Source organism: Portunus trituberculatus, chromosome 46, assembly GCF_017591435.1.
Source record: "Portunus trituberculatus isolate SZX2019 chromosome 46, ASM1759143v1, whole genome shotgun sequence".
In the NCBI taxonomy this organism is placed as follows: domain Eukaryota; kingdom Metazoa; phylum Arthropoda; class Malacostraca; order Decapoda; family Portunidae; genus Portunus; species Portunus trituberculatus.
Window position 1 is genome coordinate 25018644 of NC_059300.1, and position 17500 is coordinate 25036143.

The window sequence follows — 17500 nt, forward strand, 5'->3', positions numbered from 1 at the left end:
TTCAACTGCAGCTTTTGAAAATAGTCCTCGTAACAGAGCAGAGCGTTTCTGAATACCGCTCTTAGTTTGGTGGTGGTGTAGGTAGTGGTGGTGGTTTAGTGGTTGGTAGGTTGGGAAGAGATGTGTTGTTAGGAGCGTAGGTGTTGTTAATGGTGGTGTTGTTGGTGTTGGTGGTATTGGTGGTGGTGGTGGTGGTGGTGGTGGTTCCCTTTGTAATGGGTGAAGGCGGAAGTGTGAAAGGCCTATGGGAAATATGTGAAGGTTTATGAACGAGTCAAGTTTAGTATTTCGAACTCATTCATCATCAGGACGTGAAATGTTGATTACCGGTCCTAGTCGTGGTGGTCTTGACGTCACCACCACCACCACCACCACCACCACCACCACCATTATCACCACCTCCACCACCACCACTCTCATTCTTCACTACTACAGCCACTCATCCTTCATCATTATCACCACCTCCACCACCACCATTCTCATTCCTCACCATTATCATCACTACAATCGCTCATTCTTCATTATCACCACCACCACCACCACCACCACCAACAACAACAACAACAACACTCATCATTATCACTGCCACCCATCTTCACCATTATCACCACCACCACTCATCACCAGTCACCACTTTTCTTTAACCCTCGAAGACTTCCATCACCATTCTAGCAACACCACCTACCTCACCTCACCTCATCATCTAGAAAAAAATAGAAAACAATTTCTGGAAGAATAGAAAAAATAATGATGAATTGGAAGATTTTTGAATGGTGGAGATGATGTAAGTGTGAACGAGTTGGAAGGCTTGAGATGATGTCAGTTTGGAAGTAGGAAGGCTTATGATGACAGTGTGAGGAAGAGGGAAGACTGGAGATGATGGCTTATGATGTCAGTGAAGAAATAAGGAGGCTCGTGATGTCAGCGTGGACGAGAGGGAAGCCTTCAGATGATGTCAATTTAAAAGAAGGAAGGCTTGCGATATCAATATATAAAAGTGTAAAGGCTTCAGATGATGTCAACATAGAAGTAGGAAGGCTTGAGATGATGTCAGTGTAGAAATAGGAAAGCTTATGATGTCAGTATGAGCGAGAGGAAAGCTTCAGATGATGTCAATGTAAAAAAAAAAAAAAAAGGCTTCAAATGTCAACTTACAGAAATATAAAGACTTCAGATACAAAGACTTCAGATACCAGCGAACCGAAGAAGGAAGGATTGTAAAGGTGGTAGCGGCAGACCAGGCAGGCAGGGAAGAATGGAAGGGAAGGGACCAGGCAGAGGAGGTGAGGGGAGGGTAGCAGTGACGGCAGAGGTAAGGTAGGAGTGGCGCGAGGGTAACATAACACCAGCTTCCCTCAGAATACTCATCTCGGGCTCTCTGACAAGGATCTTAGGGCGGAACAGGAGACGACTAGAGGACGTTTACCTTGGGCCTTGTGGACTTGACCTTCCTGGCGAGTGTGGGAATGGAGAGGCTTGGTGGAGGCAGTGGAGGCAGTGGAGGCAGCAGGAAGGGAGTAAGGAGGAAGGAAAACGGTTCACTCCGGGACAGATTGGACGCGAGACACATCACCTCATTCGTTCTCGTCCTCTTGGCCTGACACTCGTCCATGAAGCGAGATCCACCGATACCTTTGTGTTAGCAGAGAGGAGAGAGAGAGAGAGAGAGAGAGAGAGAGAGAGAGAGAGAGAGAGAGAGAGAGAGAGAGAAGCAGCATATTGACTTAACCCTAATGTTGGTGTGAGGGATAACGTTACTAATTATAAGGCTGAAGACGGTGTACAGTGTTGCATCCCGGTAATTCTTGAAGGCATACAAATCCTTCAGAGAGACAGTGATACCCTTAGTACAAACACAAGCACGCTGATGGAACTCTCTGCCTGCTTCTGTATTTCCATCTTCTTATCACCTGAGGGAGCTTTCAAGGCATCCCATTCCTTTTTTCGGGAATGGCATCTCAGTGGGCCTTTCTGTTAAATCGTTTTTGTTGCTCTTGGCCGGTTTTTTTTCACTCTTACATACAAAAGACTCACAGTAACATTCAAATTCACGAACATAAATGAATCTGAAAACTCTCCAATGCAAGAAGAAAGATACCTCACACACACACACACACACACACACACACACACACACACACACACACACACACACACACACACACACACACACACACACACACACTGAGCCCGGTAGCTCAGTGGTTAGAGCGCTGGCTTCACAAGCCAGATGACCGGGGTTCGATTCCCCGGCCGGGTGGAGATATTTGGGTGTGTCTCCTTTCACGTGTAGCCCCTGTTCACCTAGCAGTGAGTAGGTACGGGATGTAAATCGAGGAGTTGTGACCTTATTGTCCCGGTGTGTGGTGTGTGCCTGGTCTCAGGCCTATCCCAAGATCGGAAATAATGAGCTCTGAGCTCGTTCCGTAGGGTAACGTCTGGCTGTCTCTTCAGGGACTGCAGCAGATCAAACAGTGAATTACACACACACACCGCGTAGTGTAGTGGTTAGCACGCTCGACTCACAATCGAGAGGGCCGGGTTCGAGTTCCGGTAAGCGGCGAGGCAAATGGGCAAGCCTCTTAATGTGTAGCCCGGTTCACTTAGCAGTAAATAGGTACGGGATGTAACTCGAGGGGTTGTGGCCTCGCTTTCCCGGTGTGTGGAGTGAGATGTGGTCTCAGTCCTACCCGAAGATCGGTCTATGAGCTCTGAGCTCGCTCCGTAATGGGGAAGACTGGCTGGGTGACCAGCAATCGACCGAGGTGAATCACACACCATACATACATACATACATACAGCACACATACATATCCGAGCAAAAGCAGTAATTAGGAAGATATTAGGATTTTACAACAACAGTGGTAATGGCATTGTAAAAACGAAAATGTCAATAAAAGAAAAAAAAAACTAAAGGAAAGCCAAAAATACAAATACTAGAAAAGTCAGTGAGGAATACAGGCGAAGTGAGGGAGACGTGAAGTACACAGAGACAACTTAACACTCGAGGAAATCAAAGCAAGCACAGAAGAAGAAAAACCGTATAGGAAGTGAGCCTCGAGTGTCCCTCCTCCTCCTCCTCCTCCTCCTCCTCCTCCTCCTTATTTTACAGTGGCAGTAACGGAGCCCTCGATTCTGTGGTTACCTCATTAGAGAGAGAGAGAGAGAGAGAGAGAGAGAGAGAGAGAGAGAGAGAGAGAGAGAGAGAGAGAGAGTGGTGGTAGGGGTAGGGGGGATGTTCCAGGTATCCCCAGGTACCGCCACTCGGAGGCTGCCTGGGCCACTTGCCTCTCATTACCATCAATAAATCTGCGCTCACTCTGAGATGATCACTCTCTCTCTCTCTCTCTCTCTCTCTCTCTCTCTCTCTCTCTCTCTCTCTCTCTCTCTCTCTCTCTCTCTCTCTCTCTCTCTCTCTCTCTCTCTCTCTCTCTCTCTCTCTCTCTCTCTCTCTCTCTCTCTCACACACACACACACCCCGTGTACATTTTCAGTGTAATTTTTACATTGCCAAATTAATAAACCGTATATTATTATTATTATTATTACACACACACACACACACACACACACACACACACACACACACACACACACACACACACACACACACACACACACACACACACACACACGTTGCGAATTTCTTTTCCCGTTTCCCGCAGTTTATAATCAGAATTTAATGATACCACCAGGCTTCAGAGTGTCATCTCCTCCTCCTCCTCCTCCTCCTCCTCCACTTTTGTTGTTGTTATCAGTAAAATGAGAGTCGCATTGCAGATTTTTACACTGGTGTCTTAAAAAAAAGTGGATAGTTTGTCAATGATGGAAAGGCAGTGCTTCTGCTAGAGGAATTAACTTTACAGTGATAAGTGTGCACATATTAATGATGAGTGTACATTACTTAGTGGTGATGATGTGATGGTCATCGTGGCAGTGATGGAAACTTAGAGAGCAAGGAATGTCATGCTTTGCTTTCCAAGTTTGTGAAAGTGTATGAGGTACAGGAGTGGTGAGGGAGAAGCACCAGCTGTCTCGTGCTGTTAACGAGTTAATAGCGACTTTGTGGTCACTCCTGAGAAGTTTATGTATGCTCACACCTGTCCGGGAATCGCCTGTCTCATCGCTTCCTTCCTCCGGAGATGAACACATAAACACCAGAAGAGACGATTGTATCAATTAGAAATGATATATATATATATATATATATATATATATATATATATATATATATATATATATATATATATATATAGAAAATGATCAGATTAATGGTCAGTTTATATATATATATATATATATATATATATATATATATATATATATATATATATATATATATATATATATATATAAAAAAGAGAGAAAATTAATTAATATTTGAGAGAAACGGATCCTACTGGGTGTGGGATGGGGGAGGAAATAAGATTGCATGAGGAAGGAAGGCTCCGGTGCAAAGGCTAAGCACCCCAACCTTCAGCCAGAACCAGCTGGTCTCCTTAGCGCCTTAGCGTCACTCCCCCAGCGCAGTGTGGCGTGATTATTACTGCGCTGGTTGTGCCGAATTCTGTCTGGTTTGACTCTGTTTAATTGGCGTAATGCCGACTTACAGACTGCATTGACAGTTGTGTTGTGCAGACAGTGTTGCCAACTTGTGTAGTGTAAAAGAGCCGAGCTGAGTCGTGAAATGCGCCAGATATAAAACACACATTGCGCCGGACTCAGTGAAGCAAATTGTCCTCGTCGGTGGGGAGGGGAGAAATCGGGCGTAACCGAATTGCGGGATATTAGTCGGGAAAATTTGACACACACACACACACACACACATATACCGCGTAGTGTAGTAGTTAGTACGCTCGAGTCACAATCGAGAGGCCCGGGTTCGAGTCTCGGCGCGGCGAGGCAAATGGGCAAGCCTCTTAATGTGTGGCCCCTGTTCACCTAGCAGTAAATAGGTACGGGATGTAACTGGAGGGGTTGTGGCCTCGCTTTCCCGGTCTATGAGCTCTGAGCTCGCTCCGTAATGGGAAAGACTGGCTGGGTGACCAGCAGGCGACCGAGGTGAATTACACACACACACACACACACACACACACACACACACACACACACACACACACACAGGGTCAGTATTGGCACCAATACTTTTCCTCATTTATATTAACGACATGCCAGAAGGAGTGAACAGCTACATAAATCTGTTTGCAGATAATACGAAACTGTGCAGAGTTATAAAGCAAAAAGAGGATTGTGAAATACTGCAAGAAGACCTAAATAAGATCTGGGAATGGAGTAAAAAGTGGAAAATGGAATTCAATGTGAACAAAAGCCATGTCATGGAAATGGGAAAGAGTGAAAGACGACCTGTGGGAATCTATAAGATGGGAGATGGAGTAGAACTGGAGAAAGTAAAAAGGAAAAGGACTTAGGAGTGACGATGGAAGAAAACAATCAACCAGTAAGCCATATTGATAGAATTTTTAGAGAAACATATAATTTGCTAAGGAATATTGGAGTAGCATTTCACTACATGGACAAAGAAATGATGAAGAAATTGATAAGTACTATAATAAGACCCAGATTAGAATATGCAGGAGTAGTGTGGACCCCTCATAAAAAGAAACACATAAGGAAGTTGGAGAGACTACAGAAAATGGTTACAAGAATGGTTCCAGAATTTGAAGGGATGACATATGAGGAGAGACTAAAGGCTATGGATCTACCAACCCTGGAACAAAGAAGGGAGAGAGGAGATCTTATACAAGTTTATAAATTGATCAATGGAATGGACCAAGTGGATAATGAGAAACTGATCCTGAGAGAAGAATATGACATCCGTAGTAAAAGATCGCATAGTAAAAAGCTGAGAAATTTTAAAAAATATAGTTTCCCGTAAAGATGTGTTAAGACTTGGAACAGTTTAAATGAAGAAGTAGTGTCTGCAACGAGTGTGCATATACTTTTAAAGTAAGATTGGATAAGTGTAGATATGGAGACGGGGCCACACGAGCATAAAGCCCAGGCCCCGTAAGACTACAACTAGGTAAATACACACACACACACACACACACACACACACACACACACACACACACACACACACACACACACACACACACACACACACACACACACACACACACACACTGAGCCCGGTAGCTCAGTGGTTAGAGCGCTGGCTTCACAAGCCAGAGGACCGGGGTTCGATTCCCCGGCCGGGTGGAGATATTTGGGTGTGTCTCCTTTCACGTGTAGTGTAGCCCCTGTTCACCTAGCAGTGAGTAGGTAAGGGATGTAAATCGAGGAGTTGTGACCTTGTTGACCCGGTGTGTGGTGTGTGCCTGGTCTCAGGCCTATCCGAAGATCGGAAATAATGAGCTCTGAGCTCGTTCCGTAGGGTATCGTCTGGCTGTCTCGTCAGAGACTGCAGCAGATCAAATAGTGAAACAGTGAAACACACACACACACACACACAAGGCTAATGTGGGAGATTCATGATCATCATAGCACACACACACACCGCGTAGTGTAGTGGTTAACACGCTCGATTCACAATCGAGAGGGCCGGGTTCGAGTCCCGGGGCGGCGAGAGCAAATGGGCAATCCTCTTAATGTGTGGCCCCTGTTCACCTAGCAGTAAATAGGTACGGGATGTAACTCGAGGGGTTGTGGCCTCGCTTTCCTGGTGTGTGGAGTGGGTTGTGGTCTCAGTCCTACCCGAAGATCGGTCTCTGAGCTCTGAGCTCGCTTCATAATGGGGAAGACTGGCTGGGTGACCAGCAGACGACCGAGGTGAATTACACACACACACACACACACACACACACACACACACACACACACACACACACACACACACACACACACACACACACGGTCATAGCTCCTCAGATCACAAGTCTTCTTTAGTTCTGTGAGCACTTACTTGATGGAGCACATGCATAGCGGGCCTGCCTGGGGACGCACCGCCATTACTTCTGGGTTGTTGGCCTCGCTTGGCAATCATTACACACACACCATTTAGGAAAGTTGAGTGAGGTTTATATATTTCTTAGTGTTACAAAGGTGCCGCCACCATGAGTGTTACCATCATGGTCGCGACGGTGTTTGCATTGATGGTGAGCGTGACTGACAAAGATAAAGCGCACCACCAAATGCATAAATAGAGATCGCAGCAACAGTTTTCCGCTGCTCAGGGTGGGTGCGCGATCTGAAGAAAACAGAGGAATGTGAATCTTGTAATGCATGAGTAGTTTCCCTTGGCGTCCATTGCACTGTCTGACGGTGCGGTGGACAGCTCGGTACTCTCAGGTGAACACCAGGGACACCACCAGTTTTGGAAATGTGAGGCTGTGATGTACAATTCTGGCGGAGGAAAGAATACGTGAGGAGAAGGCAGGGCGGACAGGAATGTGGGAAGAGCAGAACGGAAAGAGGCAGGGGAAGGAGGAGCCACGCATGGCTGTATGAGGGTGTTGGTCATCACCGCAAATACCACCACTACCACCACCACTGCTGCTGTATGCTTCCCTCCGTCACTCATCCTCGTCTCTTTTTATTTATATATTCAGTTTACAAGGGATTCACGTGGCTGCAGTCATAGCACGCTGGATGACATAACATCACAACACTAACTATACCATTACTTGAGAGAAATTCAAAACTATCAAACGGAAGAAGAGAAAGATGCAATACACGGGTACTTTGTTTGAGGACGTACCTTAACTACCTACTGGTGTGCTGGTGTGGGGATCTGTTCTAGACTGGAGTGTTAGTAGAGGCGCAGTGTTGATGCAGAGGGGAAAAAGTATTGTGGAATGTGGATAAAGGAAGGGGCTTAGAGGAAGGCGAGGGTCATACTGGAGGGAGAGAGTGGATGTTGTGGGTGGAGTGTTCGTTATAAGGGGGAGTCAGTGTAAGGGAACAGTAAGGGAGGGAAGGATATCACGTGTGACTCCAGCTGTCCTCAATACTGTTATTTAAGCTCTACAGTACTGAGAAACATTTTTACTTTGAGTTTGGGAGTGATTATTGACATTAGGAAGGGTCTATGGAGGTCAAAAGATTAGTGGCCAGAATCAGTTTTCATCACCACCTGAAGCTGTATATGATCACCAAATAGTAATCAGAATGGATATGAAAACGCATCATGGTACTGAAGGGGTTAAAAAGGGCCACGCTCAAGTTTATATGCCGTCTCCTACTCTCCCACCAATTCCCTACAGTGGAGCGGGGTTATGTAAGAGGGGAAATCTGGCTAAGGGCAGCAAATACGATTGAACGAAATGAATCCACTGTTGTTTCCATGCTTCCAGCGATATAACGTAGGGAAACACTGGGTAACATCGGGAGGGAATGACCATACATGAGAACTCCACTGGCTCATTACGCTTGTGATTTGTGAAGGTAGTTGTTATGAGGGAATAAAACGTTTCGGTCTTCCTTGTGTCTGAATATATTTCTCTCTCTCTCTCTCTCTCTCTCTCTCTCTCTCTCTCTCTCTCTCTCTCTCTCTCTCTCTCTCTCTCTCTCTCTCTCTCTCTCTCTCTCTCTCTCTCTCTCTCTCTCTCTCTCTCTCTCTCTCTCTCAACAAAAATAAAGTAAGTAAAAATAATAAAAATAAAAACGGAATGAGAGAGAGAGAGAGAGAGAGAGAGAGACAGAGACGTGATAGGGTGCTCAAGGAAGTGATTCAAGTAAGGTACGGTATCATTGACAGGTTTCTACGCCATGCTTGAGTGTTGGGGCGGGATTCAGGAGGGGTGGGAGAGGACAGTTAACCAGCAGGTGTAAGGGCGGGCCGCGTAGTGCTGGGTAATACTTGTACATTGTGCAGTGACGGGCGGGTGGTGTTGCGTCACATAGCGTACTGGTGGAAGGTATGCCGCTGTTTCCTGTGTGTGTGTGTGTGTGTTTCACTGTTTGATCTGCTGCAGTCTCTGACGAGACAGCCAGACGTTACCCTACGGAACGAGCTCAGAGCTCATTATTTCCGATCTTTGGATAAGCCTGAGACCAGGCACACACCACACACCGGGACAACAAGGTCACAACTCCTCGATTTACATCCCGTACCTACTCACTGCTAGGTGAACAGGGGCTACACGTGAAAGGAGACACACCCAAATATCTCCACCCGGCCGGGGAATCGAACCCCGGTCCTCTGGCTTGTGAAGCCAGCGCTCTAACCACTGAGCTACCGGGTGTGTGTGTGTGTGTGTGTGTGTGTGTGTGTGTGTGTGTGTGTGATTCACTTCGATCATCTGCTGGTCATCCAGCCAGTCTTCCCCATTACGGAGCGAGCTCAGAGCACATAGACCGATCTGTGTGTGTGTGTGTGTGTGTGTGTGTGTGTGTGTGTGTGTGTGTGTGTGTGTGTGTGTGTGTGTGTGTGTGTTAGTGAGGGGAAGAAGGAGAAAGGAAGACGTGCGAGCAGGACAAGATGTGGAAAGAATAAAGTAGAAAGAAGAAGAGAATGAAAGATTAGAAGAGAGAAGGAATTAAAAGAAACGACACAGAAAAAAAATGAGTAACTTTACGAAGAGAAGAAGGCCGGTGAAGAGTATTGGTGATGGTGTAGCGGGAGGGCTCAGTGTGTGGTGATAAGACTAGGAAATCTGTCACTTTTTAGTAGTCTATAACTCCGAAATGTATCGCGTGAAGGCTTGGTGTGTGGATACTAGCGAAACGAGTTCAGTATTTGTCTTTGTGTACTGAGGTTGTGTTTAACCCATGGCGACCCCATTTTGATGGTGTGGGGCCGAGGAAGAGCGGCTACGCATTGGGTGACGCCAAACGCAACACAAGCCTCTTGTTTTGGGTGAAAAAAAAAAAAAGTTAAAAAAAACCACTGAGATGACTATTCAAATTCTCGCAAGCAGAATTCGTGATTAACTCTTGTCAGAATCATCAAAACTTCGATAACTTTGTAGTCTCTTTAGAGTACTGGAGACGAGACGCTGCAGGGAATGCCGTCCCGGTGTTGACAGCAAGGAACGAGTTTGTGAGCCTCGCATCAGTATTCTGGAGCGACAGAGGGCCTGCCCCGCATGAAGTGGCCTCATCAACAGTCTCTTCATTAAGCGGGAGGGTGAAGCAAAGCAGCAGTGTATCCGCCTCGCTCACTAAAAACTTTGGCCTGCTGGCGCCCCATGGTGGCTTTAAGGAAGATGTTGCTGTAATGAATTAAGAGCTTAGGTCACTGCTTTATTGTGGACTTAAACTATTATTTATCCAAGATAGTTATTAACTTCAATATCTCTTAGCCTGTCCATTAATTGTTATTGTTGTAGCTAAAGAAAACGATCCCAACGATTGTTCAGTTTGACTTTGCATATTTGCCCATGTGAAGGTTCTTGATCTCAACGGAACTCTTCATGTCTTGGAGAACCTGCCGCCACACCCATGTTCCGTCTGGTGAAGCCTTTCAGTCTGTGTGTCACCCTCCACATTTTGTTTGTCCTTATAAAAGTTGTCCTGAAGAAAAGTGCCAACTTTTTTTCTTCTTCGATTTGACCAGTTAGAAGTTAGAGATCGACTCCCCCGGCACCCCGGAGTGTGTAAGTAATCCGGGTGATGAACATAGAGCCATCATTCCCATTACTGTCATTTGTTAGACATGATAATGATGGAAAACTGCAGAAGTTATCATCATAGATCCTAGCAGCTACTGCTGCTGCTAGAATAATAATATAAAAATATATTCTTTCCCTACTACTACTACTACTACTACTACTACTACTACTACTACTACTACTACTACTACTACTACTACTACTACTACTACTACTACTACTACTACTACTACTACTACTACTACTACTACTACTACTACTACTACTACTACTACTACTACTACTACTACTACTACTACTACTACTGCTACTACTACTACTACTACTACTACTACTACTACTACTACTGGTATGTAGTACGTATACTATTTTTACCACTGCTACTCATGGTGATGGTAACTTTGTGATGGTGAGGTAGTGGTGGTGGTGGTGGTGGTGATGATGATGATGATGATGATGATGATGATGATGATGATGATGATGATGATGATGCACTCACGCCTCGTCTCTTGTGTTCCAGGTCAGGTCCAGGCGCCGCGGTTCATCGGAGCACAGGAGGCCACGGAGAGCATCGTGAGCGAGAACCACACCAAGATCCTACAATGCCAGGCCTTTGGTGAGTGTCTCTTCCCCATCCCTTGCCTGTGTGTGTGATTCACTGTTTGATCTGCTGCAGTCTCTAACGAGACAGCCAGACGTTACCCTACGGAACGAGCTCAGAGCTCATTGTTTCCGATCTTCGGATAGACTTGAGACCTGTGTGTGTGTGTGTGTGTGTGTGTGTGTGTGTGTGTGTGTGTGTGTGTGTGTGTGTGTTTGCTCGTACGTTTGGTAGATAAGGCTGCCAGGTGAATGAGATAATGGTGTGGATTTCAACGCAGCATGAAAGAGTGAGCAAGAGTTTCTGATCCTAGTCTCAGTCCATGTAAATGTCATGCCAAGTGTTTGAGCCGCACTCCTGTCATGGTGCTGCGGGAACACTGGACGGTTGCTCTACAGGCGTGGTGAGCAGGCCCTGGGATTGGTACCTTGTAGGGCGCTCACTTCATGGAGTTCACCAAGGCCTGAGTAATTTGTGGCCGATCCGAGCTGGTCTGTCATTTAGTAAGCACCTTCCCAATTAGCCTTTTCACTCCTTACTTCTCTAGCCTTCCAGGTCTTCGTAATTGTGTTGTCTTGCTTGCTGCTCTTTTTTCGAGTCTATTTATATTAATTTGCCTTTCTCCCGTCCTCTTCCTTTTACGTATGTGACCCTTGCTTGATAGAAGGGATGTGTGTGTGTGTGTGTGTGTTTGTGTGTGTGTGTGTGTGTGTGTGTGTGTGTGTGTGTGTGTGTGTGTGTGTGTGTGTGTGTGTGTGTGTGTGTGTGAGTATGTGAGCAAGTGCTACACGGCAGGGTGTGGACTGTGGACCAAGTGGCTGTGTAGTGGTGCGGGGTTATAGACATTTAGCACCAGATGGGAGGAAGTGCTGAACTGACGAGGTGAGATGGGCGGCTTGCCAACGGGAGTCGTGAAGGACAAGGGAAGAGAAACAAAGGAACAATTACAATGAATGGAGCCTAGAAGGGGAAGGGACACAGCATTTCCCGTCACGCGCTGCTCCCTGGAAAGTACTAAAATATAAGCGTCCATCCTGTGGTTACTACGTATATATTAATTTTGATAGTTCCAAAGCCTATTTTCGCCTATTTTCGGTCGGAAGCTTCCCTTGGTGTGCTGCAGCTTTACTTTAGACAGCCACTCTCATTGTAATTGTTTATTTTGTGGTTTGGTGTGGAGGCTCAAGGCCTGTACTGGAATCCACCACTTGCTTTACGACAGTGGACAGAATAGGAATGAAAACGAGGGGAAGGTCTTGTAAAGTAATCATGCCAAATCTATTCTCCAACTTACTAAAAACTCTTTCATCAATAGAAAATGTCAAAGTCTTTCCAATTCTAACTCCTCTCGAGATTTCTGGCATCTAGCCAATAATATCTCTAACAACTTTACTTCTTCGTCTTTCCCTCCTTTACTTCATCCAGATGGCTCTACAGCTGTCTCTTCTTTTTCTAAAGCTGAACTCTTCGCTCAAACCTTTGCTACCAACTCAACTTTGGATGATTCTGGGCATATTCCTCCTACTCCTCCACCCTCTGACTACTTCATCCCTAAAATTAAAATTCTTTATAAAGACGTTTTCCTGGCCCTCTCTGGCCTTGATTCTCGGAAGGCTTACGGTCCGGATGGAGTCCCTCCTGTTGTTCTCAAAAACTGTGCTTCCGAACTCGCTCACTGCCTGGTCAAACTCTTTCATCTGTGTCTCTCTACTTCTATTTATCCTTCTTGCTGGAAGTTTGCTCACATTCAACCTGTCCCTAAAAAGGTGACCACTCCAATCCTTCTAACTACCGCCCTATAGCTTTGATTTCCTGCCTTTCTAAAGCCTTTGAGTCTATCCTTAATAGGAAGATAATGAGGCATCTATCAGCTCACAACCTTCTCTCTGATTGCCAGTATGGTTTCCGTAAAGGCAGATCTACTGGTGATCTTCTTACTTTCCTAACTGAATCTTGGTCATCCTCTTTTAGGGACTTCGGTGAAACCTTTGCTGTCGGCCTTGACATATCGAAAGCCTTCGATAGAGTCTGGCACAAATCTTTAATTTCTAAACTACCCTCCTACGGATTCTATCCTTCTCTCTGTACCTTCATCTCCAGTTTCCTTTCCGATCGTTCTATTGCTGCTGTAGTAGACGGTCACTGTTCTTCCCTAAAACTATCAACAGTGGTGTTCCACAGGGTTCTGTCCTATCACCCACTCTCTTTCTATTATTCATCAATGATCTCCTAAATCTGACTCAATGCCCTATCCACTCCTATGCTGATGATACCACCTTGCATTATTCAACAGCGTTCAACAGACGCCCAACCCAACAACAATTAAATGACTCAAGGCGAGATGCTATAGGACGCCTAACTTCTGATCTTTCACTTGTTTCTGATTGGGGCAGAGAAAACCTGGTTTTGTTCAATGCCTCAAAAACTCAATTTCTACAACTATCTACTCGACATAACCTTCCAGACAACTATCCTCTCTTCTTCAATAACACTCAACTTCCCTCTCCTCTACATTAAACACACTCGGTCTATCCTTCACTAAAAATCTAAACTGGAAATTTCACATCTCTACTCTTGCTAAATCAGCTTCCAAGAAGTTAGGTGTCCTGTGGCGTCTTCGTCCATTTTCTCTCCCTCCCAGCTGCTTGCTCTGTACAGGGCCTTATCCGCCCGTGTATGGAGTATGGCTCTCATGTCTGGGGGATCCACACACAGCTTTACTAAACAAGGTGGAATCTAAAGCTTTTCGTCTTATCAACTCTTCTCCTCTAACTGACTGTCTTGATTCTTTAAGTCACCGCCGCAATGTTGCATCTTTATCTGTCTTCTACCGCTGTTTTCATGCTGTCTGCTCTTCTGAACTTGCTAACTGCATGCCTTCTCCCCTCCTGCGGCCTCGCTGCACAAGACTCTCTACTTCTTCTCATCCCTATTCTGTCCATCTTCCTAATGCAAGAGTTAACCAGTATCTTCACTCCTTCATTCCCTACACTGGTAAACTCTGGAACTCTCTACCTGTGTCTGTATTTCCACCTGCCTATGACTTAGACTCTTTCAAAAGAGGAGTGTCAAGACACCTCTTACGTTAACTGGACCCTCCTTTTAGATTTTTTTGTTTTTTCTCTTTCTCCTACTTTCCTCTTAACAGGGCCTGGCAACCAGCAGGATTTTTTTTTTTTCCAACACTTTGTTTTCCCTTGGCCAGTGCCCTTGTAATGTAAAAAAAAAAAAAAAAAAGTAAGATTGCGAGAAAGGAAGACATATTGGTAGCAAGTTTTGAAGAGCACTCAGCAGGAACACACCGATAAGAGATGCAACGCAATGGCAGCCAGAGAGGAGGTTAAAGATTGAAGAGTAGGATACAGGCCGTATGATCACTGCGCTGGTAACACTCATGCCATTTTTTCTTCTTTTTCTTCAAAACTATTATCTGTTAATCGTGGTCAAAGTCAGGGATGGGGAACCTTTTCGAGAGTGCATGCCAAAATCGACCAAATCTCTGACAAATTTTTCCACGTGCCAACCAAAATTTTCCGAGAACATTTTTTATATCTCTTAAGTCCTAAGTATTTTAATAATATTTTTTTATTGTACTTTTCCGAGGATCCGTGTTTTTTTTTTCTGAGACTAACCATAACATATCATTAGCAACTTTGACAGTTAAACAGTCATGCCAGATCAAAACATGTATTTGAGCTTGTGTAGCATTTTCCTGAACTTTTTTTTTATTAATAATTTATATTGGTTAATTAACTGCACTGGATATTAGGACGTCCACAAAATAATCTATGAACATTTCTGCTGACCCATCCATGCCGCCCTCGACTACCAAAAAACGCATTCAAAGAAAAAAAAAAAAAAACATTATCTGTGCTTTTGTGTGTCACATTTGGCACGCGTGCTGAGGGTTGCCTATCTCTGGTCCACGTTGATATTCGAAGATGCCAACATAAAAATAATGATATGAAAATATTAAAATCTCTGGAAAATTGTTGGAAACTTATTTGTTTATTTAGGTCATTTATTTATTTATTTATTTGTTTTTACGTAGACACATGCACGTGACATCTGGCACAGGCGTGTCTGCAGTGGTGTGTCAGTACATGTTCGTGTAAACAATGTAGTATATTATTTGTTGCCATATTTTTCTCCGAAGTATTTAAGTATTGATATTTTATTTGTATTGATTTCTCCGAGGATAAGTTTGCACGAAAGCTGATTGATGATGTCACTGAAAAATGTCTGGGTTTTTTCCAGCTTCTTGGAACATCATCTGTGGTTACGTTAGGTTTTCCTGCTGACTCCCATACTAACAGATGCATCAGTAGAAGTTTATAGTGACTCATATGTGTAACCAATCTTTTCCATGTTCCAGGATATCCTCAGCCAGAATACCGGTGGCTGCGGGACTGGGAGCCGCTCGGAGACTTCACCAGCGAACACTTCTTGAAGATTTCCTCTGTGACTCGGGATGACGCGGGCGACTACCGCTGTGTGGCGCGGAACTCTGCGGGAGCAATATTCACCCCAAAGACCACCTTTGCTGTGGCATGTAAGTAGATTATACTAAGGTCATGTTAGTATGATTGATACTACATGTGATACGTAACATTCAAGATTGTATTCTTAGACATTATTGTTGTCTAAACTTTAAACAAACAACAGTGGAAGTTCTTGAAGTTTTTAAGGATGTTTATCGATAAATGCAGCGATAGCTTAGTTAAACACGATTCTGTATTATCAGTGCTGAAACAAATCTCCGAAAATTCTCCTCATGTATATTCGAGTCAGCTGGCGGTGCTTGTCGGGAGGATGTCGTGTGTGAAAGGGAGGGAAATTATTCAAATGTTACCGTCTGTATTAAGGTGCTCTCAGATAAATATGTTATTGTTTGGTGAACAAGTTTGTTGTGCCACGGTCTAGAATGGGCTAAGAAAGCCTGTTGGTGTCTCAATGCTACGTGGAAAGTGCGAGTGCTTGTGTGCAGTATTGTGCTCTGTGAGACTGTTCCTCTTCATCAAAGAATAAGAATGAGGTGTGTGTATGGAGTTAAGAGCAGATTCTTAAGCAGAATCCATTGTTGCTTGCAGACATGAGTGGCTACAACAGCACGGAGGACACCACAGTGACGGTGGCGGCGGGACAGGCAGCAGTGCTCTCTTTGCCGCCGCTTGATTCGTACCCGCCGCCCTCTGTTACGTGGATGGCAGACGATGGCACCTACCTCCGCGGCATCAAGTACGCCACCACGGAGCCAAACAGTCGCTTCGTCATTTTGTCCACCCAGGCGTCCGACATGAAGACGTACAGGTGGGTTGTTTGTTAGTTAATTATAATAACTACCAGTGTCATGTTATCTGGAGTGGTGATGTATTGGCAGAACGGTGATGTGTAATTTTTTTGCATAGTTTCTTTCTGGTGTGCAATTTGAAAGAAGAGAAGTGTAATCACAGTTCAAAAGCAAATTGCTGCAAGAAACAGTATGGTTAAATTTTCTCATTTATTTCAGCGTCCTTCACTGAAGCACCTGTTGGACATGTTATTACTGTGCAGTCAGTGTACAGATCTTTTTTAGCAATTGTACCAGCCTGTTGACCTGTGTAGAGATTTGATTTTAGATACTATTGCACTTTTCATTGTCAATGGGGTTACTAGAACTAATATTTCCATTGTTAGACTCAAGTTTGTAACCTTTTCTGTCAGTGATTTTTCAGCATTTCATGCTAGGAGAGTTTTACTTTTAGCTTCCTTTATAAATGTCTGTTGAATTTATTTCCATATTTTTGTATCAGGTATTTATTATCTCATGTACAAATCCAGTGTAGATAGCAGTTTAATTGTAAATTATAATTTGTATTAAGCTTATTTTATTTTTTTCATCAGTAAAAGTAGTTGCACTGTAAACGGAAATCCAGCTCTTATTTGACATACAGATATATTTACTATGACTGCCAGATTCTTCTACCTGTTCTCTGATATACTGTAACTGTCATATGCCATTTTTTTTTTTTATCTAATTACCTCATTTGCAGTGCCCGTATCACAAACACCCAGTTAGGCATTGAGGAAGTGAGTGGAGGATTTACTCTAGTGGTGGAAGGAGAGGAGGCAGGGGAAGAGGTGGCTCCATCCATTATTGTGCCTCCCACCAACACAACCATCATCAAAGACTCTAGCATTGCCTATCTACAGTGTATTGCTAATGCAAGGTTAGCCACAATGTTGCCAGCAAGTGTATGAATCTTAATAAACTGACTTTTTCATACAATGAAATTTAGATATAATATTGAAATTATTGTAGATGATTTCTACATTCTACATAGTG

General features: G+C 44.4%; 1 protein-coding gene across 13 annotated transcripts in view; it reads left to right on the forward strand.

Moving 5' to 3' along the window:
• The window catches only part of LOC123520017 (protein sidekick-like), a 243970-nt gene that overhangs the window by 173350 nt on the left and 53120 nt on the right, over positions 1–17500 (forward strand). For all 13 annotated transcript variants that reach the window (XM_045281814.1, XM_045281815.1, XM_045281817.1 and 10 more), the window contains exons 2-5: positions 11095–11190; positions 15551–15727; positions 16266–16485; positions 17208–17384. In XM_045281814.1, coding sequence (XP_045137749.1) covers positions 11095–11190; positions 15551–15727; positions 16266–16485; positions 17208–17384 — 670 coding nt within the window. The remainder of the gene's footprint in view (positions 1–11094; positions 11191–15550; positions 15728–16265; positions 16486–17207; positions 17385–17500) is intronic.